This window comes from Pristiophorus japonicus, chromosome 6, assembly GCF_044704955.1.
Source record: "Pristiophorus japonicus isolate sPriJap1 chromosome 6, sPriJap1.hap1, whole genome shotgun sequence".
NCBI lineage: Eukaryota > Metazoa > Chordata > Chondrichthyes > Pristiophoridae > Pristiophorus > Pristiophorus japonicus.
In genome coordinates, this window is record NC_091982.1 from 20,976,574 (window position 1) to 21,003,266 (window position 26,693).

The 26,693-nt window shown below is 42.2% G+C and overlaps 1 protein-coding gene across 3 annotated transcripts in view; it reads left to right on the forward strand.

Annotated features, from left to right (window-relative positions):
• Nucleotides 1-26,693, forward strand: part of mtmr8 (myotubularin related protein 8) — a 55,472-nt gene that overhangs the window by 19,052 nt on the left and 9,727 nt on the right. For all 3 annotated transcript variants that reach the window (XM_070882692.1, XM_070882691.1, XM_070882693.1), the window contains exons 5-13: nucleotides 903-1,031; nucleotides 1,350-1,484; nucleotides 2,104-2,236; nucleotides 7,020-7,129; nucleotides 7,738-7,863; nucleotides 14,192-14,241; nucleotides 20,024-20,224; nucleotides 20,988-21,116; nucleotides 22,786-22,912. In XM_070882692.1, coding sequence (XP_070738793.1) covers nucleotides 903-1,031; nucleotides 1,350-1,484; nucleotides 2,104-2,236; nucleotides 7,020-7,129; nucleotides 7,738-7,863; nucleotides 14,192-14,241; nucleotides 20,024-20,224; nucleotides 20,988-21,116; nucleotides 22,786-22,912 — 1,140 coding nt within the window. The remainder of the gene's footprint in view (nucleotides 1-902; nucleotides 1,032-1,349; nucleotides 1,485-2,103; nucleotides 2,237-7,019; nucleotides 7,130-7,737; nucleotides 7,864-14,191; nucleotides 14,242-20,023; nucleotides 20,225-20,987; nucleotides 21,117-22,785; nucleotides 22,913-26,693) is intronic.

Sequence of the window (26,693 nt, forward strand, 5' to 3'; positions counted from 1 at the left end):
TAATGTTTTTTAGTCATTCAACATTATAAATGCCAGGCTCCGTACCACCTGCAGGCGTGACAAAGTACTGCAGGTAAAAGTTGACACTATTTAATGGATTTTTTTCGTAGAACTCAACATGGGTGTTTTTATTGCATTTTGAGATTGAATTCTGCAGCTTCCCACTTCCCACCCCATCATAGCTTTTAATATATAAAATGCATAGTGAAGTACTTATAATTCTACACCAATTCAGTCTGTGCCAGGCAACTTTAACATTAACTGAAAACTGAATTAATATTTCAGGCTAAGATGCCAGCGTGATTTATGCTGTGTGTCTGTCTGGAAATCCTCTTTACAGTATTTTTGAAGACTTTAAGCTATTTTAAAATAAACAGGTCAATGATTTTGTTAAAATAGTTGGCACATTGGATTCATTATTAATATTGTACAGTGCCGTTTCAATCTCCGGTTTTTGTTTAGAAACCAGCTTTAGCCCAAAGTAATTTTGTCAAGTATTGCAACCTTGCAACAGCGTTACAAATTTACTTTTCTGTGGCTTCACACTTTAGCTAAATATTTTTGCAGATGTTTGATATATTTTAAATGTTAATGAAATGTTACAGAAGCTGTTTATCAAAAGTTTTGATCTTCATTTGACTCATTCCCCTAAGAATACTTCAGTAAATTTTTTTTCTTCCTGCATTTTGAAATTTAAACTGTTCCCACATTTAAAACCCGTTTGAAATAATAGTCTGTCCATTTGAATTTAAATGAAGTATCGTTCAAATTTTCTTTAACTTTGTACTTTGACAGCAAAATAAGTCTCTACACTGAAGTGTTATTTTTATAAAAATCATTGAGCAAAGCTCCATATGTATTAGTCAAATTCTATTGTAGAATTTTGTTTTGGTTCCTTCTAGACCTGCAATACCTATTCAACAATTCTGTGTGTTCCAAAAGGAGCCAACAAGCCAACAATAGTGGGCAGCTCAAAGTTCAGAAGTAGAGGGCGATTTCCTGTTCTTTCATATTACTTCAAGGAGAATAACGTAAGTGTTTTTACTAATTAGTGATTGTTTTTTATGTTTCAGTGTAGTTTATTCAGATGACTCAGCTTAAAGTAGTACTTCAGGATATAACCCAGTAGTGCTCTTATTGTTTAACTCTTGGAAAAATACCAGATATATATTTTTTTAATATCCTGATGGCTTAATGGGCAACTTCACTGCATGGAATCTTGCTCAGCCAAACAGGCAAGTTGGTCCCAAGAGATTTGATTTCGATCCAATAGCGATGTGGGAAAGAAGCACAGCATAAAATGATTTCCCACCCCCATCCCTAATGTAATTAAATGTTTGTTTCAACAGGCTGCCATCTGTAGGTGTAGTCAGCCACTGTCAGGGTTCAGTGCCAGGTGTGTGGAGGATGAACAAATGCTACAAGCCATTAGCAAGGCCAATCCAGGAAGTTCTTTCATGTATGTGGTAGACACGAGACCAAAGGTATTTTTATTCACTAAATGGTTCAATGGACGTAACTTATAAAAGTCAATGGGTTAAAACCCATTACAATTTGCCTCAGTGTTTCTGAATTAGGGAGACAAAAAAATCAGCTACAGTTCCTACCTGATTGCTCTCCAGTGATTCAAGCTGAAGAATGTACATGTGCGGATGACCGGTGAGGACAGGATGTGACTTGGCTGTGATTCCTACCATCGTCAAGGAACATGTCAATTAAGGATGTCACAAGTGTATGCCATATGCCTGTGGAATACAGATTTATTCTACAGGGGCTTTACTTACGGATGCTAAAATCTGCAGATCCCAATATTAGCCATTAAACTGCTGTAATAATGAAAATCAGCAAGAAACCTCCTTTAAGTGATGATTGAAAATGATGTATGGTATAACTTGCAAAGATTGGACAAAATGAAGAAGAATGGTTTCCTAAATTTTGAATTCAGGTTTAAAATTATTTTAACCTCGAACAAGATAAGTTGATGACTGAAACAGGATGATTATTGAATACATACGTCACCGACAGCAGAAAATAAAAATCCACATCTGAAAACAAATAACCAAATTACAGGGGCTGTGTTCACAGTATTGATGTCTTTTATAGCTGAATGCCATGGCAAACAGAGCTGCTGGGAAGGGATATGAAAATGAAGATAATTATTCCAACATTAGGTTCCAGTTCGTTGGTATTGAGAACATACATGTGATGAGAAACAGCTTGCAAAAGTTTTTGGAAGGTAATGTTTCTGCTCCAGCTATTGTTTATAAAAATAAACTTTTCTGAATAATTGGTTCAAAAATCACCTAAGACAGAAATTGCCCTTTGAATAAACAGAAAATAAAAGTCATTCTGGTTTGTAGGGCTTAGTGTTACACTGGTACTCCTAACTGCTGATGTATCCTTGACTAAAGCTATGGTGTGTACAGCTTCTGTTCTAATAATAATAACTTTTATTTATATAGTGCCTTTAACATAGTAAAACATCCCAAGGCGCTTCACAGTAGTGTTACAAGACAGAACAGATAAGCTTGACACCGAGCCACAAAAGAAGAAATTAAGGCAGATGACCAAAAGCTTGGTTAAAGAGGTAGCTTTTAAGGAGTGTCTTAAAGGAGGAAAAAGAGGTAGAGAGATGAAGAGATTTAGGGAGGGAGTTCCAGAGCTTGGGGCCCAAACAGCTGAAGGCATGGCTACCGCTGGTTGAGGAATTATAATGAGGGATGTTCAAGAGGGCAGAATTTGAGGAGAGTAGACATCTTGTGGGATTGTAAGGCTGAAAAAGATTAGAGATGGGAAGGGGCAAGGCCATGGAGGGATTTGTAAACAAGGATGAGAATTTTGAAATCGGTGTTGTTTAACCGGGAGCCAGTATAGGTCAGAAAGCACAGGAGTGATAGGAGATCGTCACTTGGTGCGAGTTAGGACATGGGCTGCAGAGTTTTGGATGACCTCAAGTTTACGTAGTGTAGAATGTGGGAGGCCAACCAGGAATGAGTTGGAGTAGTCAAGTCTAGAGTTAATAAAGGCATGAATGAGGGTTTCAGCAGCAGAAGAGCTGAGGCAGGGGCGGAGGTGGAAAAAGACGGTTTTAGTTATGCCGCGGATATGTGGCTTGAAACTCATTTCAGGGTCAACTATGACACCTAGGTTGGGAACAGTCTTGTTCACCCTCAGATTGATGGTAGTGAGAGGAATGGAGTCAGTGGTTAGGGAACGCAGTTTGTGGCAGGGGCCAAAGATAATGGCTTTGGTCTTCCCAAGTTCTGGCCAAGATCAGTGAACTCAACACACACCTTGGGACCTTTTGATCTGTATAGCTTTGTAATATACTGGCTGCTGGCTTTACTCTCTAGGCCATCATGGCAGCTGCAAGTTTCATCCTGTTCATTTGAAAAGGTTTTAATGTTGCATATATAATGAACTTTAAAACTGTCAGTTCCAGGTCTATCAATCAGAGCACATGATGAATGGCTGGTTAAAGTCGAATATATGTGACCTAAAATTGATTGGTTTGGGGCAATGGTTTTTGCAGTTTGTATAGTGCGTTGAAGTACAGAATAGTTTTTTCCACAGTAATTTATTGAGGGGATTATAACCTCCGTATTTAGTATTAAAGAAGAATGACTCTTATTCTATAATCAGCAGAAAAAAATCTTTAAAAAAAATGGAGGTGGAGATTTTACCCTTTAAAAAATCTCATTGAATGGCTATCTGCTTGAGTCACCTAAAACCTCAACTTTCATTAAAATTAAGCAGCAAATTAATTATAATTTTAGAAAATAGCTGAAATTGTTTATAAATGTCTCATTATTATCCTCTTGGAACATGAAGCAGGAGTAGGTCATACGGCCCCTCAACCTTGCTCCGCCATTCAATAAGATCATGGCTGATCGTCGACCTCAACTCCACTTTCCTGTCCGATCTCCATATCCCTTGATTCTCCCTAGACTCCAAAAATATATCTATCTCTACCTTGAATACATTCAGAGACTCAGCATTCACAGTCCTCTGGGGCAGAACATTCCAAAGATTCACAACCCTCCTGAGTGAAGAAATTCCTCCTCATCTCTGTCTTAAATGGCCTACCCCTTATCCTGAGACTGTGCCCCCCTAGTCCTAGACATTCCAGCAAGGGGAAGCAACCTCTCAGCATCTACCCTGTCAATCCCCTTCAGAATCTTATGTTTCAATAAGATCACCTCTTATTCATCTAAACTCCAGAGGGTATACACCCATTCTACACGATCTCTCATCATAAGACAGCTCTCATATCCCAGGAATCAATCCAGTGCGCCTTCGTTGCACTGCCTAAGGGAAGTATATCCTTCCTTAGATAAGGAGACCAAAACTCTGCACAATACTCCAGGTGTGGTCTCACTAAGGCCCTGTACAATTGTAGCAAGACTTCCTTACACTTGTACTCCAACCCCCTTGCAATAAAGGACAGCATGCCATTTGCCTTCCTTATTGCTTGCTGTACCTGCATGCTAGCTTTCTGTGTTTCTTGCAAAAGGGCACCCAAATCTCTGAGCACCAACATTTAAAAGTTTCTCAGCATTTAAGAAATATTCTGTTTTTCTATTCTTCCTATCAAAGTGAATAAACTCTAATTTCCCCACATTATACTCTATCTGCCACCTTACTGCCCACTCACTTAGTCTATTTATATCCCTTTGCAGACACTGTGTTCTCCTTGTAGCTTATTGTCCCACCTAGCTTTGTATCGTCAGCAAACTTGAATACATTACACTCGATCCCTTCATCTAGGCCATTTAATATAGATTGTAAATAGATGAGGGCTTGCGGCACCCCACTAGTTACAGCCTGCCAACCTGAAAAAGACCTGTTTATCCCGACTATTTTCTGTCCGTTAACCAATCCTCTATCCATGCTAATATATTACCATCCCATTTGCCCTTATCTTGTATAATAACCTTTTACGTGGCACCTTATCGAATGCCTTTTGGAAATCCAAATATACTATATCCATTGGTTCCCCTTTATCTACCCTGCTAGTTACATCGTCAAAAAGCTCTAATAAATTTGTCAAACATGATTTTCCTTTCATAAAACCATGTTGACTCTGCCTAATCATGTATTATGATTTTCTAAGTGCCCTGATACCACTTCCTTAACAATGGATTCCAACATTTTCCTGGATACTGATGTCAGGCTAACTGGTCTGTAGTTCCCTGTTTTCTCTCTCCCTCCTTTCTTCAATAGCGGTGTTACATTTGCTACCTTCCAATCCACTGGGACCGATCTAGAATCTAGGGAATTTTGAAAGATCAAAACCAATGCATCCACTATCTCTGCAGCCACCTCTTTTAGAACCTTGGATATGGGCCATCAGGTCCAAGGGATTTGTTGGCTTTTAGTCCCATTAGTTTCTCTAGTACTTATTCTCTACTTATATTAGTTACATTAAATTCCTTACCCTCATTAGATTCTTGGTTCCCCATCATTTTAGGTATGCTTTTTGCATCTTCTACTGTAAAGACCGATACAAAATATTTGTTTTTACATTTCTGCTATTTGTTTATTCCCCATAATAATTTCTCATGCCTCAGCCTCTAAGGGACCAATGTTTCCTTTTGCTGCTACTCTTTTTACATACTTGTAGAAGCTCTTACAATCTGTTTTTATATTTCTTGCTAGTTTTCTCTCGTCGTCTATTTTTTCCCTTTTTATCAATTTTTTGGTCATCCTTTGCCGGTTTCTGAAACTCTCCCAATCCTCAGGCTTACTACTATTCTTCGCAACATTATAAGCTTCTTTCAATTTAATGCTATCCTTTAGTTAGCCAAGGATGGATCACTTTTCCTGTGTAGTTTTTGTTTCTCGGTGGAATGTATTTTTGTTGAGAATTATGAAATATTTCTTTAGATGCTAGCCACTGCCATACCTTTAAATCTATTTTTCCAATCCACCTTAGCCAACTCGCCCTTCATACCTATGTAATTGGCTTTATTTAAGTTTAAGACTCTAATTTCGGACTTGGGCAAGTCACTCTCAAACGTAATGTGAAATTCTATCATATTATGATCACTCTGCCCCAGAGGATCCTTTACTATGAGATTGCTAATTAACCCTGTCTCATTGCACAATACAAGATCTAAGATAGCCCGTTCACTGGTTCCATGACGTATTGTTCTAGGAAACTCGTTCTCCAGACTACCTTTGGCAAATTGGTTTGTTCAGTCGATGTGAAGATTAAAGTCCCTCCCGATTATTGCATTACCTTTGTTAAAAGCTCCTACTATTTCTTGATTAATATTCTGTCCAATGGTATAGCTACTGTTAGGGGGCCTATATACTACTCCCACCAGTGTTTTCTGCCCCTTGTTATCCCTCTTCATTGCTAAATTACATGCACTTTGATCTATAATGTCAATGCAACTGTGTTTGTTCCAAAACATTAACAGTACTTTTTTGGGGGTTTTCATATTTTTTTCCCCTTTTACTTCTTCCTTTCCTGAAGGTGTTGATTCGTGCTGAAGTGCTATTCCATGGGTGTACCTTGGTGCTGACAGGCCATTCGACTGTGAAGAATCTCACAGACAAAACTCATCCTGTTTTCCTTCACCTGACAATCGCACATTAATATATTCCATTTGGGATTGCTGGATTATGATCAGGAGAAGGAACCCAGATGATTTATTTTATTTTCCCCCCCCCCTGCCCAAATTTCTCAGTAGTACATTTACTACTGAGAAAATCAATTCTTCATAATTTATCAGCTCAACATGTTTCTTTGAAGACTCTCTGCAAATATTGACATGCTCTTGGATCCTCTGATAACCGTGAAGGATTGTGTTCTGTGCCCGAAAGGTAAACAGTGCTATAATTACAGAAAATATTATAAAATAACCAAAATCGCATGTTCCTAAATCAAATACAGAAATCTAAGTTTGGGGACCTCAAACAACTTACTTAATCTGTACTTTTTAATCTCTGTTTGTTTCATGGGCAGGGGAAAAAAGAATATTACAATAAAATTAAGGTTTCTTTTTTTTTAGTATGTGAACTGAAAGCCCCATCAATGAGTGACTTTCTCACGGGCTTGGAAAATTCTGGGTGGCTGCGTCACATTAAAGCGGTTATGGATGCTGGTGTCTTTCTAGCAAAGGTAATGTCTTGAGTTTTTTTTGCCAGTATTCTTCCCCTTTTTACCAGGTGTTGAATCCTTACTATAATATGTCATTGGCAGAGCCTTCAGTTGCCATGATCTTGAGCTCCTCCCAAACCTCTCCACCTTGTCAGTCTTTCACATTTTCAAAAGCTGCCATAGAGTGGCGTACTTTAGCTATGCCTTCACAGACGTCCCCAGCCTCTCCATCCAACTGGAGTTTGGTGTCCAACTCTTTCTTTTTGAAGCACTTTCCCTTAATGGTTCTGCTACTCATTGCATTAATCCATGAACAATTTTTTTTTTTGAATTGTATTGACTGAAATACTTAACCCTAACAGCAGCTTCCTGTGCACATTCTCTTCGCCCCCCCCCCCACCACAGGACTTTTCTGCTTTAATAGAATATTAGTATACTAGAAAGAAAGAGAGAATTATATTTTGTATAGCATTAAAGTTTTCAGAACATTGTCAAACAGTGCATTACTTATGTAGGAAAACTGTATTTCACTTCTTGTGAATTATTATTATTAAAATGCAGTATATGGTGATATAAAGGAATTTATTTGTTTAAAGCAACTTTCTTTTTCTGTACACTGTTAATGCTAGGCAGTAACTGAAGAAAATGCCAGTGTGTTGGTTCACTGTTCTGATGGATGGGATCGTACTGTTCAAGTTTGCTCATTGTCTGGCCTTCTCCTGGATTCCTACTACCGGACAATAAAGGGATTTATGGTGAGAATGTACATGGTGCATAAAGCTTTTAGGGGTTTTGGCTACTTAAAACTAAGTTAACAGTTAAGTAATATACAGCCTATGTTATGTTTCCTAACTGATCTAAACATACACTATTAAACAAAAATTAGTTTGGAGACGCAGTAGTTAAAGGCAGTGCTCTATATAGCGCCACGCCATGCAGACCAGAAGATGCCCGTTTAAATACCCAGGCCTAGAAATTGGCCTCCTTAGTACCTAGAGATGATAACAGGGCACTAAGCACTTACCAACCGGCCGCAGCGAGAAGATCAACTCCCACCATACTTGGCAGGAAGTTTGCAGCAGCGGTATGGCGTTGCACCCTGATTTCCTTCGCCTGGAGATCATAACATCATTGCCGTGCACATCACCTTGGTAGCGCTCCGGACCCCAATTTCGGTTCTCCCCCCTGCAACATCGCCGGGCAAAAACGTCGGCAGCTGCAGGAGGCGTTCATTGGGAGGCCGCGTGCTTCGGGGCTTAAAGACAAGGTGGCTGAGGTAAGTTTTAGAAACAAATTAAAAAAAAAAAAAGATTTCAGTCCTCTCTCTCCAATTTTGTTCTCTGATCACAGGTAAGAAACAATCAGCCTGGCACTCTGCTGCAGTGCATCGGGCTGATCGGGCCGATTCACGGCTACCATCTGGGAGAAGCGCTGCAGGATAAGGAAGGATATACTAGCTTTGGAGGGGGCACAGAGACGATTCACGAGGCTGATTCCGGAGATGAGGGGGTTACCTTATGGTGATAGATTGAGTAGACTGGGTCTTTACTCGTTGGAGTTCAGAAGGATGAGGGGTGATCTTATAGAAACATTTAAAATAATGAAAGGGATAGACAAGATAGAGACAGAGAGGTTGTTTCCACTGGTCGGGGAGACTAGAAGTAGGGGGCACAGCCTCAAAATACGGGGGAGCCAATTTAAAACAGAGTTGAGAAGGAATTTCTTCTCCCAGAGGGTTGTGAATCTGTGGAATTCTCTGCCCAAGGAAGCAGTTGAGGCTAGCTCATTGAATGTATTCAAGTCACAGATAGATAGATTTTTAACCAATAAGGGAATTAAGGGTTATGGGGAACGGGCGGGTAAGTGGAGCTGAGTCCACGGCTAGATCAGCCATGATCTTGTTGAATGGCGGAGCAGGCTCGAGGGGCTAGATGGCCTACTCCTGTTCCTAATTCTTATGTTCTTATTTGTTAACTTACTCGCACCAGCTATTTCTGTTGCTGTGTATACTAATGGAATGCTTTCTGAAGCGCTAAGTTTTTTCGGGGCTATTTAACACTGGCCTGGATTTTGCAGTCAGATGTTCATAAGAATGTAAGAACATAAGAAATAGGAGCAGGAGCAGGCCATTTGGCCCTTCGAGCCTGCTCCGCCATTCAATAAGGTCATGGCTGATCTGATCTTGGGCTCAGCTCCACTTCCCTTATGACTCAAAAATCTATCTATCTCCACCTTAAATATATTTAATGACCCAACCTCCAAAGCTCTCTGGGGCAGAGAATTCCACAGATTTACAACCCTCTGAGAAGAAATTCCTCCTCATTTCACTTTAAAATGGGCGACCCTTTATTCTGAAATTATGCCCCCTAATTCTAGATTCCCCCAGGAAGGGAAACATCCTCTCTGCATCTACCTTGTCGAGCCCCCTCAGTATCTTGTATGTTTCAATAAGATCACCCCTCATTCTTCTGAACGCCAATGCGTATAGGCCCAACCTACTCGACCTTTCTTCGTAAGTTAACCCCTTCATCTCAGGAATCAACCTAGTGAACTTTATCTTAACTGTCTCCAATGCAAGTATATCCTTCCTTAAATAAGGAGACCAAAACTATACGCAGTACTCTAGGTGTGGCCTCACCAATACCATGTACAGTTGTAGCAGGGTTTCTCTGCTTTTATACTCCATCCCCTTTGCAATAAAGGCCAACATTCCATTTGCCTTCCTGATTACCTGCTGTATCTGCAAACTTTTTGTGTTTCATGCGCAAGGGCCACCCCCCGGTCCCTCTACTGCAGCATTTTGTAATTTTTCTCCATTTAAGTAATTTGCTTTTTTATTTTTCCTGACAAGTGGATAACCTCACACTTTTCCACATTATACTCCATCTGCCAAATGTTTGCCCACTCACTTAGCCTGTCTATGTCCTTTTGCAGATTTTTTGTGTCCTCCTCACAACTTGCTTTCCCACCCATCTTTGTATCATCAGAAAACTTAGCTACATTACACTCGGTCCCTTCATCCAAGTCATTAATATAGATTGTAAATAGTTGAGGATCCAGCACCGATCCCTGTGGCATCCCACTGGTTACCATTTGCCAACCAGAAAATAACCCATTTATCCTGACTCTCTCTCTTTTTCTGTTAGTTAGCCAATCCTCTATCCATGCTAATATATTACCCCCAATCCCGTGAGCTTTTATCTTATGCAGTAACGTTTTATGCAGTAATGCTTCTGGAAATCCAAATACACCACATCTACTATTTCCCCCTTATCCACCCTGCTCGTTACATTCTCAAAGTACGTCAGCAAATTTGTCAAACATGACTTCCCCTTCATAAAACCATGTTGACACTCTGCTTGACTGTATTATGCTTTTCCAAATGTCCTGTTACTGCTTCCTTAATAATGGACTCCAGCCCCAACGACAGATGTGAGGCTAACTGGTCTATAGTTTCCTGCTTTCTGTCTGCCTCCTTATATTTGCGGATTTCCAATCTGCTGGGACCTCTCCAGAATCCAGGCAATTTTGGTAGATTACAACCAATGCATCCACTATCTCTGCAGCCACTTATTTTAAAACCCTAGGATGCAAGCCATCGGGTCCAGGGGACTTGTCCACCTTTAGTCCCATTATTTTAGAGTACTATTTCTTTAGTGATTGTATTAAGTTCCTCCCTCCCTATTGCCCCATGATTATCCATTATTGGGGTGTTTTTAGTGTCTTCTACTGTGAAGACCGATACAAAATATTTGTTCAAAGTCTCTGCCATTTCCCTGTTCTCCATTATTATTCATTACACTTACCCACAGATCACCTATGGGCTTTTGCACTGAAAGTTGTGGTAATTAGAAATCCAAAACAGTGCAGCACCCTCTAAAGAGGATCTATAACTTGTGAGCACAGGGCAAGCAGTGGTGTGTCTCCTTAACCAATCAAATTGAAGAATTTTTACTGAGGTACGCAGAGTTTAAAACAGGAAATATAAATTAGAATAAATAATTCAATGTAAAGTCATGTACACAAAGCAAAATAAAGAGAGGAAAAGAAAGATGGGATTAAGAGAGAGATCAAAGAGACCATGAAAAAGTAAAAAGTTTTATTTTAATTATTTTTAAATCTCCAACAATAATTAAAATCTGATGGTATGAGACTCCATACTTGTAAACGTTAATTTTCAGGGCCAGAAGGTTTGTTTCACAGTAATTAAGGCTTATGTCATTAAAAATTCACTTGCACTGGAATGGACAAGGCATGTTTAGTGGGTATCTTTGACGCAGGTACCCCAACTACACGTAATTCTATGTTTCAATGTCGAGTCTCTAAGCAAGATACCATTACAGCGAAGCTTCTGGAGGAGCAGGCGACTCGGACAGCAACTTTCTGATTTCCACGTTTAACTGCACATGTCTGTTGCCTGAATTTTCTGTCCGATTTGCTCTTTACTAACGGTGAGCGCTTCTATCCTTACCATTACTTTTACCATAAAATCCCGGGCACTGTCTTTCATGTGTTAAGAGAGAAGATCCCCAAGATATGTCCATATTGCAGGTAGTCTCTCCTGAGAAACATGAAATCCACTTCCTTAATCAGGCATTGTTGGTGGAATTGTTTACAATTTAAAAAAAAAACACATGCAGTGTTATCCTGGCAACCTTTTTAATCATATAGTCCTTGCATGAGGCAGTGGTGGATATGTTAACCTTGCTGTCTTTGCATCAAAAAGTACATAATTCACAATAACATGATTTAAATTTATGCACTGAATTGTCTACTGTTTTAATTTTTTTAATCTAAGGCCTTGGCCTTTGTCTCAAAAGTCTAGGCTTAGTGTAAATAGTTTTGCCCAAAGCTGTGAACTTGTCATCCTGTAATTATACCACTATCCATGAATGTTCCCTGTAAAAACAATATCTGGCCGGGGCTGCGCAGTCCATTCAAAATCTGCGCACGTGCAGTTTTTCTATTGAAAAGCCGGCTGCGGGGACCCCCGGAGCGCCGCGCAGCTTTCGGGGAACATTCCTACTCGCCCGCTCCCACCCCCTCACTGCCCCAAGTGGATGCCCTGCAGCACTACCACTGGTGGAAGGATGTAATTACAGTATAACCAGTCACAGTAACAATTTTCATTATAAATGTTGACATAGGAATTTATTTTGTGTATGTGTATTTTAAAAAATCTTATCTGTGTACTTCATGTCATTTTTTTCCATTAAGTTTCAATGACCACATTTATAATTAGAAAATGTCTATGTAAACATGTTGCCCCTGGTGAGCGATGGCTGAGAGATGCTGGATCGGCTATTGAGAAGGTAACTGCTGACCAGTGGAAGATTACTTTGAGCAAAAAGTGCTCATCCTAAACTTTCCTTCTCTCTAACTAACTACAACTATTTACATTTTTAAAGTGCTCTTCAATTTTTTTTTTTATGTTTGTTTTAATGCTTTTTAAGGTGGAAAAGGATAGCCAGCAAGCAGGAAAAGGGATTGAAAAAAAATTGGGTGGAGGCTAAAAGGCACAGCCAAAAAGCAGACATTTTGGGATAAAGTGGCAAGGTGAATAGATTGAGTGTGAATTCCAGGAGGTTAGCATAACAGAAAAAGTAGGCATGGATGGAGTGGGGAATGAGCAGCAACCTGGCTTCAGGACCAATGGAAGAGGCGTGTGGGGGTAAGGCTGAGAAGATGACTGATGAGGTGTACAGCCATGGAGAGATTTTAAATAAAGAAGAGGGTCTTAAAGTCAGTTTGCTTTGGCACAGGCAGCCAGTGGAGCGATGAGGTGGCGTCCCTTTGTGTGAGGTTGGAAGCGGGTTTCAGAGTGCTAAATAAATTGGTATATATGGAGGTTGAGGAGAATGGCAAGTAAGAGTATTGAAGAAGTCGATCCTTGAGTTGATAGTGTGATTTGGCAATATTTGGGTTGTAGACTTGCAGGGGCTGAAATTGCCCTCTGTCCTGTTTGGAGTGGATAATTCGAATTAACTGGTGAATTACCGCCAGTGCTGATGGGGTGGGGAATAAAGGGAAATTGTCCACTTTTGTCTTTAAAAATCAACCGGGCAGCAGAGGGGAAGAAGCAAGTGGGTGGAAGGCGGGCGGTATCGACAGCTCCCCGCTGAGCACGTCAGCGTGACACAGACAATGCTGCGTTGCGCAGATGCGTAGCAGCGTCCCTCCCCTCTACTTAAAGGGGAGGGACGCTGCGAGGCCTCCTTGGTGCCCACTGGGCCACTAGGGAGAGCTTCGGCCAGGCCAGAGACCCAGCACCCAAGAGGGGGTGCCTGGCTGCATTTTGGCAGCCCGGCTGAACACTTGGCCGTCATTGTCTGGCCAACTGCAGAGTTGGCCGACAATTAAAATAAAATGGCGGCTGCAGTGGTGCATCCTCCCCTTTAAGGGTGGACGCGCCATCCAGCCACTGGCAGCTTCCTGCCGTGTGAAGCTGTTGGGGGCACCGACCGGCAGCGGCTACGCTCCTGCGGGACAATTTCCCTCGCAGGGTAGAAAGGAGTCTCCTCCAGGCAGTAAGGGGTGGGTGCATATCTGACAACCCCTGTCCGCTGCCCCCAGCTTGGGGGCAATTCCACCTGGGTCGGACTATCTGCCTGCCCCCCCCCAGTCGGAAAGGCCCGACTGCCCCTTGGAGGCGGTAAGGGGGCAACCTCCTTTCCCCCCCCCCCCCCCCCCCCCAAATGTTCAGGGGTGAAAGAAGGTTGTTTGTGGCAACAGAGTGGCTGTGGAGGAGGAAGCTCAGCTCACGAATGAACAGTTATTGAAGTTTCCAGATTTAGAATGAGTGGATTGCTGGGGGGATTGAAGTCAAGGCCCGAGCTAAAAAGGATGCCTTGTATCTAAAGATTTTTTTAAAAATTAAGGTATTTCAGAGGAATATTAAATCGATGTAAATGCAAACAAAAAAGTGACACAGCTCTTAAGTTGCTGACATAAATATAAAAGGAAATGCGTGCTTTCCATTGCTGATGAATTGGAAATGTTTTTTTTTTTAAAAAGAGGTTATCAACAAGAAATGCTTATTTCTAATATTTGTGCTGGTGTAATTACATGTTTGCTCTTTTCAAGGTTCTTATAGAAAAAGAATGGATCTCTATGGGGCACAAATTCTCCCAAAGGTAAACAGATGCTCTTTCATGGACAGTTATCTACATGTTTAGTTTCCCTGTTGTAAGCAAAGGTTTAAAGCATATTGAAAAATAATGGTAGTGATAGCTCGCTTAATGGTCGAGTGGGTAAAGACCTAAGTGTCGGGTCCAATTTCTGGTATCTGCTGGATCTCAATCAGGGCAGTCGTTGTTGGGTTGGGAGGGGAGAATCCTGATCCTGATTGCTGTCAAGTGATTCCTGCTGAAAAGTGCAGACAGTGGGCATTGGTTGAAGATGAGATCAGGCTCTCCCTTCCCGCTCCCCTCCCTCTTTCCCCTTCAATTTCCCTCCCCTCCTCTTCCTGTCACCCCCCTTCCTGCCTCGCTCGCTCTCTGTGAAGAAATTCCTCCTCGTCTCAGTCTTGAATGTCCGACCCGTTATCCTGTGACGATCCTGAAACCTTGAGTTCTAGACTCACCAGCCAGGGCAAACAACCTCTCAGCATCTACCCTGTCAATCCCCCTCAGAATCTTGAATGTTTCAATGAGATCTCCTCCCATTCTTCTAAACTCCAGAGAGTATAGATTTAATCTCCCCTCATAGGACAACCCTCCCATCCCAGGATTCAATCTAGTTGTACTCAGCAAGAGGTAGGTCCTTAAGGAGATAATGAGGGGGGAAAAAGTTGTAAATAAAAGGAATGTTGGACTCAAAAGATGACTGATTATTGATGAGGATTGTTGATCTTGTCATGGACCTGCCCACCTGAAAGGACAAATATTACAGCACTATTTTGAAGAGCAAGGAGCTCTCCGCTTACAATTCTTTTCTCATACAGCTTGAACCTCCCTTATCCGGAACCGCCCCTCATCCAGACCCATTCCCGGCCACCAGGTGGCACATGCGCAGAACTCCGACATGAACAAATTGAAGTCCTTCCTTGCTGGCCTGATCTTGTGATTATCCATGCCCATGACCTCTCTGCGCACTCCCAGCCCCAAGCCAGCCAGTCCCAATATCCCCTTGTTCATTACCTGTACCATCCAATTTAACCTGACCAGCCCTCGTCCGGAAAAATCCCTTATCCAGAACAGGCCAGGTCCCGAGGGTTCTGGATAAGGGAGGTTCAACCTGTACTTTGCCGTTTGTGTCATAGAATAGCTGCTTGCCTGCACAAGTCATTCCCAAAAGTAATTGTGTGAATTTAGCAGGATGATATCTTTCTATAAATACAAATATTCGTTCTAGTAACTTTGTATTTCAGCAGTGCTTTGTGGCGGCCTAATGCTGTCTTACAGGGACAGAAAGTCAGGCCCATTGTTGAGCTATTTTTTTTAAAGATGGAAAAAGCTGAACCGTAATCAGTTTTGTCTCAGCATATTTAGAAACATAGAAAATAGGTGCAGGAGTAGGCCATTCGGCCCTACGAGCCTGCACCACCATTCAATAAGATCATAGCTGATCATTCACCTCAGTACCCCTTTCCTGCTTTCTCTCCATACCCCTTGATCTCTTTAGACGTAAGGGCCATATCTAACTCCCTCTTGAATATCTCCAATGAACTGGCATCAACTACTTTCTGCGGTACAGAATTCCATAGGTTAACAACTCTGAGTGAAGTTTCTCCTCATCTCGGTCCTAAATGACTTACCCCTTATCCTTAGACTGTGACCCCTTGTTCTGGACTTCCCCAACATCGGGAACATTCTTCCTGCATCTAACCTGTCCAGCCCCGTCAGAATTTTATATGTTTCTATGAGATCCCCTCATTCTTCTAAACTCCAGTGAATACTGGCCCAGTCGATCCAGTCTCTCCTCATATGACAGTCCTACCATCCTGGGAATCAGTCTGGTGAACCTTCACTGCACTCCCTCAATAGCAAGAATGTCTTTCCTCAAGTTAGGAAACCAAAACTGAACACCATATTCCAGATGAGGCCTCACCAAGGCCCTGTACAACTGCAGTAAGACCTCCCTGCTCCTATACTCAAATCCCCTAGCTATGAAGGCCAACATGCCATTTGCCACCTTCACCGCCTGCTGCACCTGCACGCCAACCTTCAATGACTGATGTACCATGACACCCAGGTCTCGTTGCACCACCTCTTTTCCTAATCTGCCGACATCCAGATAATATTTTGCCTTCATGTTTTTGCCACCAATGTGGATAACCTCACATTTATCCACACTATACGCATCTGCCATGCATTTGCCCACTCACCTAACCTGTCCAAGTCACCCTGCAGCCTCTTGGCATTCTGGTCACAGCTCACACCGCCACCCAGCTTAGTGTCAGCTGCAAATTTAGAGTTATTGCACTCAATTCCTTCATCAAAATCATTGATGTATATTGTAAATAGCTGGGGTCCCAGCACTGAGCCCTGCGGCACCTCTCGAGTCACTGCCTGCCATTCTGAAAAGGACCCGTTTATCCCGGCTCTCTGCTTTCTGTCTGCCAACCAGTTCTCCAATACCATGTGCTTTCATTTTGCACACCAATTACGTGTGGGACCTTGTCAAAAGCCTTTTGAAAGTCCAAATACACCACATCCACTGGTTCTCCCTTGTCCACTCTACTAGTTACATAGAACATGATTTCTCTTTCATAAACCTAAGCTGACTTGGACCAATCCTGTCACTGCTTTCCAAATGCGCTGCTATTTCATCTTTAATAATTGATTCCAACATTTTTCCCATTACTGTCAGGCTAACCGGTCTATAATTCCCCGTTTTCACACTCCTTTTTTAAAAAATAGTGTTACATTAGCTACCCTCCCGTCCATAGGAACTGTTGAAAGTCCAAATACACCACATCCACTGGTTCTCCCTTGTCCACTCTACTAGTTACATAGAACATGATTTCTCTTTCATAAACCTAAGCTGACTTGGACCAATCCTGTCACTGCTTTCCAAATGCGCTGCTATTTCATCTTTAATAATTGATTCCAACATTTTTCCCATTACTAATGTCAGGCTAACCGGTCTATAATTCCCCGTTTTCACACTCCTTTTTTAAAAAATAGTGTTACATTAGCTACCCTCCCGTCCATAGGAACTGATCCCGAGTCGATAGACTGTTGGAAAATGATCAAGGCATCCACCATTTCTAGGGCCACTTCTTTAAATACTCTGGGATACAGACTATCAGGCTCTGGGGATTTATCGGCCTTCAATCCCATCAATTTCCCTAACACAATTTTCTGACTAATAAGGATTTCAGTTCCTCCTTCTCGCTAGACCCTCGGTCCCCTAGTATTTCCGGAAGGTTATTTGTGTCTTTCTTCGTGAAGACAGAACCAAAGTATTTGTTCAGTTGGTCTGCCATTTCTTTGTTCCCCATTTATAAATTGGTTCCGGTCCTGTCCAGTTGCAGACCATCTGGTTTGTACTGGTCCCACCTCCCCCAGAACTGGTTTCAATGTCCCAGGAATTTGAATCCCACCTTCCTGCACCACTCCACAAGCCACATACTCATCTTAGCGATCCTGCAATTCCTATTCTGACTAGCACGTGGCTAGTGAGATTACTACCTTTGAGGTTCTGCTTTTTAATTTAACTCCTAGCTCCCTTAAATTCAGCTTGTAGGACCTCATCCCATTTTTTACCTAGATCGTTGGTACCTATATGCACCACGACAACTGGCTGTTCACCCTCCCTTTTCAGAATGCTCTGCACCTGCTCAGAGACATTCTTGACCCTTGCACCAGGGAGGCAACATACCATCCTGGAGTCTCTGTTGCGACTGCAGAAACACCTATCTATTCCCCTTACAATAGAATCCATTACCACTATAGCTCTCCCACTCTTTTTCCTGCCCTCCTGTGCAGCAGAGCCACCCATAGTGCCATGAACTTAGCTGCTGCCTTCCCCTGATGAGTCCTCTCCCCCAACAGTACCCAAAACAGTATATCTGTTTTGGAGGGAGGTGAATACAGGGGACCCCTGCACTACCTTCCTTCCACTGCTGCTCTTGATGGGTCACCCATTCCCTATCTGCCTGAGTAACCTTTACCTGCGGTGTGACCAATCAGTAAACGTGCTATTCAGCATCACAGATGCTCCAGAGTGAATCCATGCACAGCTCCAGTGCTGCAATGCCAGGAGCTGCAGCTGGATACACTTCCCACATGTAGTCGTCAGACACTGGAAGCATCCCTGGCTTCCCACATAGCACAGGAGGAGCATGACATGTGTCTAGGCTCTCTTGCCATGGCTTAACCTTTAAATTACTTAATTTGGCAACCATGTCAAAGGTTACCTACTGATAAGGAAATAAAAAGAAGAAAAAAAGGTTAAATACTCACCAATCCACCAGCCAATCACTTACCCGCTTGGCTGAAAGCCTCATCCATGCCTTTGTTGTCTCTAGGCTCGACTATCCCAATCCTCTCCTAGCAGGTCTCTCACTTTTCACCCTCTGTAAGCTTGAGCTCATCCAAAACTCTGCTGCCTGTACCAGAACTCCCACCAAGTCTCATTCACCCAAGTCCCTTTCAGCCATCACCCCTAACCTACATTGGCTCCTGAACTGGTGGCAATGCCTCAATTTTAAAATTCTCATCCTTGTTTTCAAATCCCTCCCATGACATCACTCCTCCTCCAGCCCTACAACCCTCGGCGAGATCTCTGCATTCCTCCAATTCTGGTCTTTTTGCGCTTCAGCTGTGGCTCAGTGGGTAGAACACTCGCCTCTGAGTCACAAGGTTGTGGGTTCAAGTCCCACTCCAGGGGCTTGAGCACATAAATCTAGGTTGACACTCCAGCTGAGGGAGTGCTGCACTGTTGCAGGTGCCATCTTTCAGATGAGACGTTAAACCGAGGCTCCGTCTGCTCTCTCAGGTGGGCATAAAAGATCCCATGGCACTATTTCGAAGAAGAGCAGGGGAGCTATTCCCAGTGTCCTGGCCAATATTTATCCCTCAATCAACATAACAAAAACCGATTATCTGGTCATTATCACATTGCTGTTTGTGGGAGCTTGCTGTGTGCAAATTGGCTGCCACATTTCCCACAGTACAACAGTGACTACACTCCAAAAGTGCTTAATTGGCTGTAAAGCACGTTGGACCATGTGGTTGTGAAAGATCCTATATAAATGCAAGTCTTTCTTTATCCCTGATTTTCATTGCTCCATCATTGGCAGTCAAAGAGACGCGTGTGGAGTATTAACACCGAATGGCCTGTTTTTGTGCTGTATATTCTATGTAAATCTGGCCTCTTGTGCATTCCCAATTTTCATCGTTCCACCATTGCCGGCCGTTCCTTTAGCTGCCTTACGCCCTAAGCTCTGGAATTCCCTCCCTCACCCTCTCCGCCTCTCTATCTCTCCTCTTTAAGGCACTCTTTAAAAACTGCCTCTTTGACCAAGCTTTTGGTCACCTGTTCTGATATCTCCTTTATGGCTCAGTGTCAAGTTTTATTTGATGACGCTCCTGTGAAATGCCTTGGGACGTTTTACGATATTAAAGGCACTATATAAATTCAAGTTGTTGGGGATCGAGTGGGGGGTGGAAGTGATGCAGCCAGGGTCCCTGCTCCTGATCACAGTCCAATGTCTCTCCTGCAAAGAAACGTGCACATTGAATGAGGACAGGATTGAGCTTAGACAGTCGAATGGCCTACAATGATGCAGGCTTGCATGTAAAGAAGAGCAATTTGGACAAGGTGCCAAATAGCGGCCATCATATGTTCAGGTAATGAGGGGGGCAGATTGAAGGGGAAAAGACTCTTTCAAAAAATATCATTTCAATTCAAGGATTTCATTTTATGTAAGGTTGGAGATTCTCATTAGTTTCTTTTTATCTTTCACAGATGTGGGCATCTGGAGGGTGACCCTAAAGAAGTTTCTCCTGTGTTTACCCAGTTTATTGAAAGCATCTGGCATCTGATGGAACAGTTTCCATGTGCTTTTGAGTTTAATGAGAAGTATCTGCTGGAGATCCATGACCATGTCTACTCCTGTCAATTTGGCAACTTCATTGGAAACTGCCAGAAAGAACGTCAAGAGTTAAAGTGAGCTTAAAGTGAATGTCCATGTTCTAAATGGGCTAGTGCCATTATGGTTCAGAAAACCCGAGTGAGTGTGCGCTCATTGCTAAACCAATGCTTTGTCATCAATTACGATTAAGTGTTGCATTTTGATTTGGCTCTGGGTCCCATTCTCGTGTGTGTGTGTGTGTATATATACTTTTTAAGGGCTAGTTATAAACCATCTGACCCAATAAGCAACCCAGCCCAATACAACAAATATCCTGAACAGCATTAATTATTTTACAGTGGCCGCCTAGAGGAGGAAATAAAACCAGAACTCCTGGTTTGTGCTGAATTTGCTGATCTCAGCCAGGGCAACAGGAGAGCTACAGATGACCTCAACAGCCCTGACGAGAAAACCAGTTCCACTCCTCAATGCTGTATAGTTACCGCACCTACAAAGTGCATGTGTGTGAGGTCAAGATTGGTCGTGTCTATAGTGCCCTTCACAATTGTGCAGCGTGTTGATAGTTGTTACTTCGGCTAGCATTTGTAGAGTGGCCATTTGACTGAGATAATTGAGAGTTGCAGCACTCGTGCAACTATTCCCCCAAAAAGGTTCAATGGCTTCAGGAGAGAAGGGGAGAATTTGATTTGGAAGCAGCAGCACATAAATGTAAATTTTTCATTATTACCAGGTTTGTTTTTTAAATGATTGAAGACTGTGCGACCACACAATCCATTTTAAAATGTCTACTTAAATGTTAAGATTGCTTGTATAATTTTAGACATTTTTTTTTTATAGACTTCAAGAAAAGACTCATTCCTTGTGGCCATTTCTATTGGAGAAACAATACCTATACCAGAATCCCCTATATAAACCCAGTGCAATAAATATTGTGTTGAAGCCCAATACTGCGCCTTTTAACTTCAAGTAAGTGTCTCAGGAACTGGAAACTTTTTTGGTTTTGGTCCTTTATTATCTCTTGTAACAGTTTTCTCGAAGAGATTTTTGCATGTGCTTCCTTGATCAATTGGTGGTTGAAGGCAGTGCCTTGTGTATCAGTAGGACATATAGGCCAGAAGGTCACTGGTTTCTTTGCTGAGTTTGCTGATTTAGCCAGATCTGCAGTAGGGGTATTATAAATGGTCTTGTACCCATCAGTTAGTGAACCATTGGCAAGGGGAAACCAGCCAGTCTTGTCGCTCCTGATTATGGTCCAGAGGTACCTGCTGGAAATAATGTGGTAATTTTAACCCCTAAGGATGAGTGGGTTGGCAGCTGGTGAGAAGGTAAAACATTGTTAAAATCTCAAACCCGCTTCCAACCTGCCCATTTTCTTTTAATGGAGGTGGGTTGGGGCGCTAGGTGACTTGACTGCTCTCTGGAAGTGGGTCAGTCACTGAAATCTTTTAAGCAGGATGCATGCCTTCATTTTAACAGCATTTTTATTTTTAACTTGTGGAGGCCGAGATTCCTGGGCTTCTGTATCCCAGCAAGTAAAAGTAGGCAAGAAGGTCTGGATCCATGAGGTAAGGGCCTTTATAGCACTGTTTTTGGGCCAGTAGGAGCAGTAATTTTTCCTCTAGGCACAACAAGCTTACCTGCATGCGATCGGCCGACTCCCACCTCGCCGTGATGTCCGTTTCACCCCTCTCTCTCCCTCCCCATGATGTTAGACTTGCCTAACTACAAATCTCAGCTGCTTTTCTGCCTGACAAATAGGCAGCCTGTCAATCTGCAGGATGTCTGAGAATCCTCCCCTTCTCCCCTCCCTCCCGGCCCCAAGTAAATGTTGGGGCCAATGTGTGTGCGGAGCGGAGTTCTGTTGAGGACAGGATTTGGCTTGGCTGTAATGCTGTTCACATTTGAGTAAGACTCGCACATGAAGAATGGCCACTTAGACAAGGTACCAGTGTGGCCAGCTTCTATGAAACCATCCCCAGTATTAGCACACTCGGGTAAGGAGGGACAAAAATTGGGATGAAGGGAAATAGTACAGCATTTTTGTAAACTTTCTATTGCATACTTACATTAAAGTTGTAAGACAACATCTATCTTCCTCCTGATTAAATAATTTGCTTTCGCTATTAAGTGTCAGTTTTTAAAAAAAAAAAGTTACACCACACAGTGCATTCCAACTTACAGAATTGGCAAGAATGTTCCTCCTTTGCCTATGCTGCTTTTTAGCCAATGCTGTGATAGCATCCCTCGAAGACTCACCTGTTAAATGTTCTCCTTTATGGGACATCTAACATCATCGCTATGGTCAAGATGTTCTGCTCTCTTTGGTTTGGTGCATTGGAACATCAACCAACTATGCAACCATGATGGATAGAGTGATTTTAATTGTTAATTCCACAAAGTGCAGTTTCTTTTATTGAGCCCCTGATATGTTGGCTATTAATGTTTTACTGCCATACATTTGATTTTGTAATCTAAAAAAATGAATAATCTGAGGGTTTTTTGTAAGTTTCTATTGTTACATGTATTCTTTGATGAAATCCATCAGCATATAACACGGTGATTTTTATTGCGAAAGATTACTGCCATTTTTAAGTGCTGCTATATTTATAAAGACTTCATCTGTTCTCCTGTCTAGATTCTGGTGTGGTATGTATAACCGTTTTGATAGAGGAATGCAACCAAAACAATCAGTGCTGGATTGTCTACATGCTTCAATGAAACAGAAAATAGAACTAGAGGGAACTGTAGCAGATCTGAATCAGGTAAGAGAATTTAAAATTGCTAAGTTGGGGCTCTGTGATAAAAAAGCACTGCTCTGTGTCATATCAAGACATATAAACCACGAGGCCTCTGAATCAGTATGCATTCTGTACTGAGTTGGGGTGCTACATTTGGCCTTGGTGCCTGTGTTCAAGGGAGGAAAAAAAATCAATGTTTCCACTCCTGTCGCACATGTGGGTCCCCTCCATTGCACATGTGTGGATCCCCTCAGTCTCATGCACTGGTTAGTACAGCCTCGCAAGCTAACTCGCTATTTAAGAACATGAGAACATAAGAATTAGGAACAGGAGTAGGCCATCTAGCCCCTCGAGCCTGCTCCGCCATTCAACAAGATCATGGCTGATCTGGCCGTGGACTCAGCTCCACTTACCCGCCCTCTCCCCGTAACCCTTAATTCCCTTATTGGTTAAAAATCTATCTATCTGTGACTTGAATACATTCAATGAGCTAGCCTCAACTACTTCCTTGGGCAGAGAATTCCACAGATTCACAACCCTCTGGGAGAAGAAATTCCTTCTCAACTCGGTTTTAAATTGGCTCCCCCGTATTTTGAGGCTGTGCCCCCTAGTTCTAGTCTCCCCGACCAGTGGAAACAACCTCTCTGCCTCTATCTTGTCTATCCCTTTCATTATTTTAAATGTTTCTATAAGATCACCCCTCATCCTTCTGAACTCCAACGAGTAAAGACCCAGTCTACTCAATCTATCATCATAAGGTAACCTACTCATCTCCGGAATCAGCCTAGTGAATCGTCTCTGTACCCCCTCCAAAGCCAGTATATCCTTCCTTAAGTAAGGTGACCAAAACTGCACGCAGTACTCCAGGTGCGGCCTCACCAATACCCTATACAGTTGCAGAAGGACCTCCCTGCTTTTGTACTCCATCCCTCTCGCAATGAAGGCCAACATTCCATTCGCCTTCCTGATTACCTGCTGCACCTGCAAACTAACTTTTTGTGATTCATGCACAAGGACCCCCAGGTCCCTCTGCACCGCAGCATGTTGTAATTTCTCCCCATTCAAATAATAATCCCTTTTACTGTTTTTTTTCCCCAAGGTAGATGACCTCACTGTTTCCGACATTGTATTCCATCTGCCAAACCTTAGACCATTCGCTTAACCTATCTCAATCCCTTTGCAGCCTCTCTGTGTCCTCTACACAACCCGCTTCCCCACTAATCTTTGTGTCATCTGCAAATTTTGTTACACTACACTCTGTCCCCTCTTCCAGGTCATCTATGTATATTGCAAACAGTTGTGGTCCCAGCACCGATCCCTGTGGCACACCACTAACCACTGATTTCCAACCCGAAAAGGAGCCATTTATCCTGACTCTCTGCTGTCTGTTAGCCAGCCAATTGTCCACCCATGCTAATACATTTCCTCTGACTCCGCGTACCTTTATCTTCTGCAGTAACCTTTTGTGTGGCACCTTATCGAATGCCTTTTGAAAATCTAAATATACCTCTATCCACCATGCTCGTTATATCCTCAAAGAATTCCAGTAAATTAGTAAAACATGATTTCCCCTTCATGAATCCATGTTGCGTCTGCTTGATTGCACTATTCCTTTCTAGATGTCCCGCTATTTCTTCCTTAATAGCTTCAAGCATTTTCCCCACTACAGATGTTAAACTAACCGGCCTATAGTTACCTGCCTTTTGTCTGCCCCGTTTTTTAAACCGAGACGTTACATTAGCTGCTTTCCAATCCGCTGGTACCTCCCCAGAGTCCAGAGAATTTTGGTAGATTATAACGAATGCATCTGCTATAACTTCTGCCATCTCTTTTAATACCCTGGGATGCATTTCATCAGGACCAGGGGACTTGTCTACCTTGAGTCCCATTAGCCTGTCCAGCACTACCCCCTAGTGATAGTGATTGTCTCAAGGTCCTCCCTTCCCACATTCCTGTGACCAGCAATTTTTGGCATGGTTTTTGTGTCTTCCACTGTGAAGACCGAAGCAAAATAATTGTTTAAGGTCTCAGCCATTTCCACATTCCCCATTATTAAATCCCCCTTCTCATCTTCTAAGGGACCAACATTTACTTTAGTCACTCTTTTCTGTTATATATATCTGTAAAAGCTTTTACTATCCGTTTTTATGTTTTGCGCAAGTTTACCTTCGTAATCTATCTTTCCTTTCTTTATTGCTTTCTTAGTCATTCTTTGCTGTCGTTTAAAATTTTCCCAATCTTCTAGTTTCCCACTAACCTTGGCCACCTTATACGCATTGGTTTTTAATTTGATACTCTCCTTTTATTTCCTTGGTTATCCATGGCTGGTTATCCCTTCTCTTACCGCCCTTCTTTTTCACTGAAATATATTTTTGTTGAGCACTATGAAAGAGCTCCTTAAAAGTCCTCCACTGTTCCTCAATTGTGCCACCATTTAGTCTGTGTTTCCAGCCTACTTTAGCCAACTGTGCCCTCATCCCACTGTAGTCCCCTTTGTTTAAGCATAGTACTCTCGTTTGAGACACTACTTCCTCACCCTCAATCTGTATTTCAAATTCAACCATACTGTGATCACTCATTCCGAGAGGATCTTTTACTAGGAGATCGTTTATTATTCCTGTCTCATTACACAGGACCAGATCCAAGATAGCTTGCTCCCTTGTAGGTTCTGTAACATACTGTTCTAAGAAACAATCCCGTATACATTCTATGAATTCCTCCTCCAGGCTACCCAGTGCGATTTGATTTGACCAATCGATATGTAGGTTAAAATCCCTCATGATTACTGCTGTTCCTTTTTCACATGTCTCCATTATTCCCTTGATTATTGTCCGCCCCACCATGAAGTTATTATTTGGAGGCCTATAAACTACACCCACCAGTGACTTTTTCCCTTTACTATCTCTAATCTCCACCCACAATGATTCAACATTTTGTTCATTAGAGCCAATATCGTCTCTCACAACTGCCCTGATATCATCCTTTATTAACAGAGCTACCCCACCTCCTTTCCCTTCTTGTCTATCTTTCCGAATCGTCAGATACTCCTGTATGTTTAATTCCCAGTCTTGGCCACCCTGCAACCACGTTTCTGTAATGGCCACCAAATCATAACCATTTGTAATGATTTGGGCCTAATCTCCCTGTCCTAATACACCAAACCTGTAGGCACTTTCTGCATCTTGGAGAACAAGTGAACTAACAGAGAGATTGCTACTTCTACAAATTAGGCTAACCAGATTATGTCAGGAAGTGGACAAAGCATACAAACAAGAGTGCACTAACAAATAGGGTCCAGGTAAGAAAAAATAGCGATAACAAATAGGGCCATAGTACAAAATATCAAGGTGTCTAATAATGTTAAAGGCAAATCTAAAAGCACTGTATCTGAATGCACGAAGCATCCGTAATAAGGTAGACGAATTAACAGATGTAAATGGATACGATATAGTTGTAATTACGGAGACATGGTTGCAGAGTTCGGAACTGAATATCCAAGGATATTCGATATTTAGGAAGTACAGGCAAAAGGAAAAGAGAGTGGTGTGGCGTTGTTAGTAAAGGATGAAATCAGCAATAGTGAGAGAGGATATTGGCTCAGAAAATCAAGATGTAGAATCAGTCTGGCTCGAGCTAAGGAGCATCAAGGGGCAGAAAACCATTGGTGGGAGTTGTCTATAGGCCTCCAAACAGTGGTGGTAATGTAGGGGACAGCATCAAACGGGAAATTAGAGCTGCATGTAACAAGGGTACGACAGTAATCGTAGGTGACTTTAATCTACATATAAACTGGCCAAAAACCATA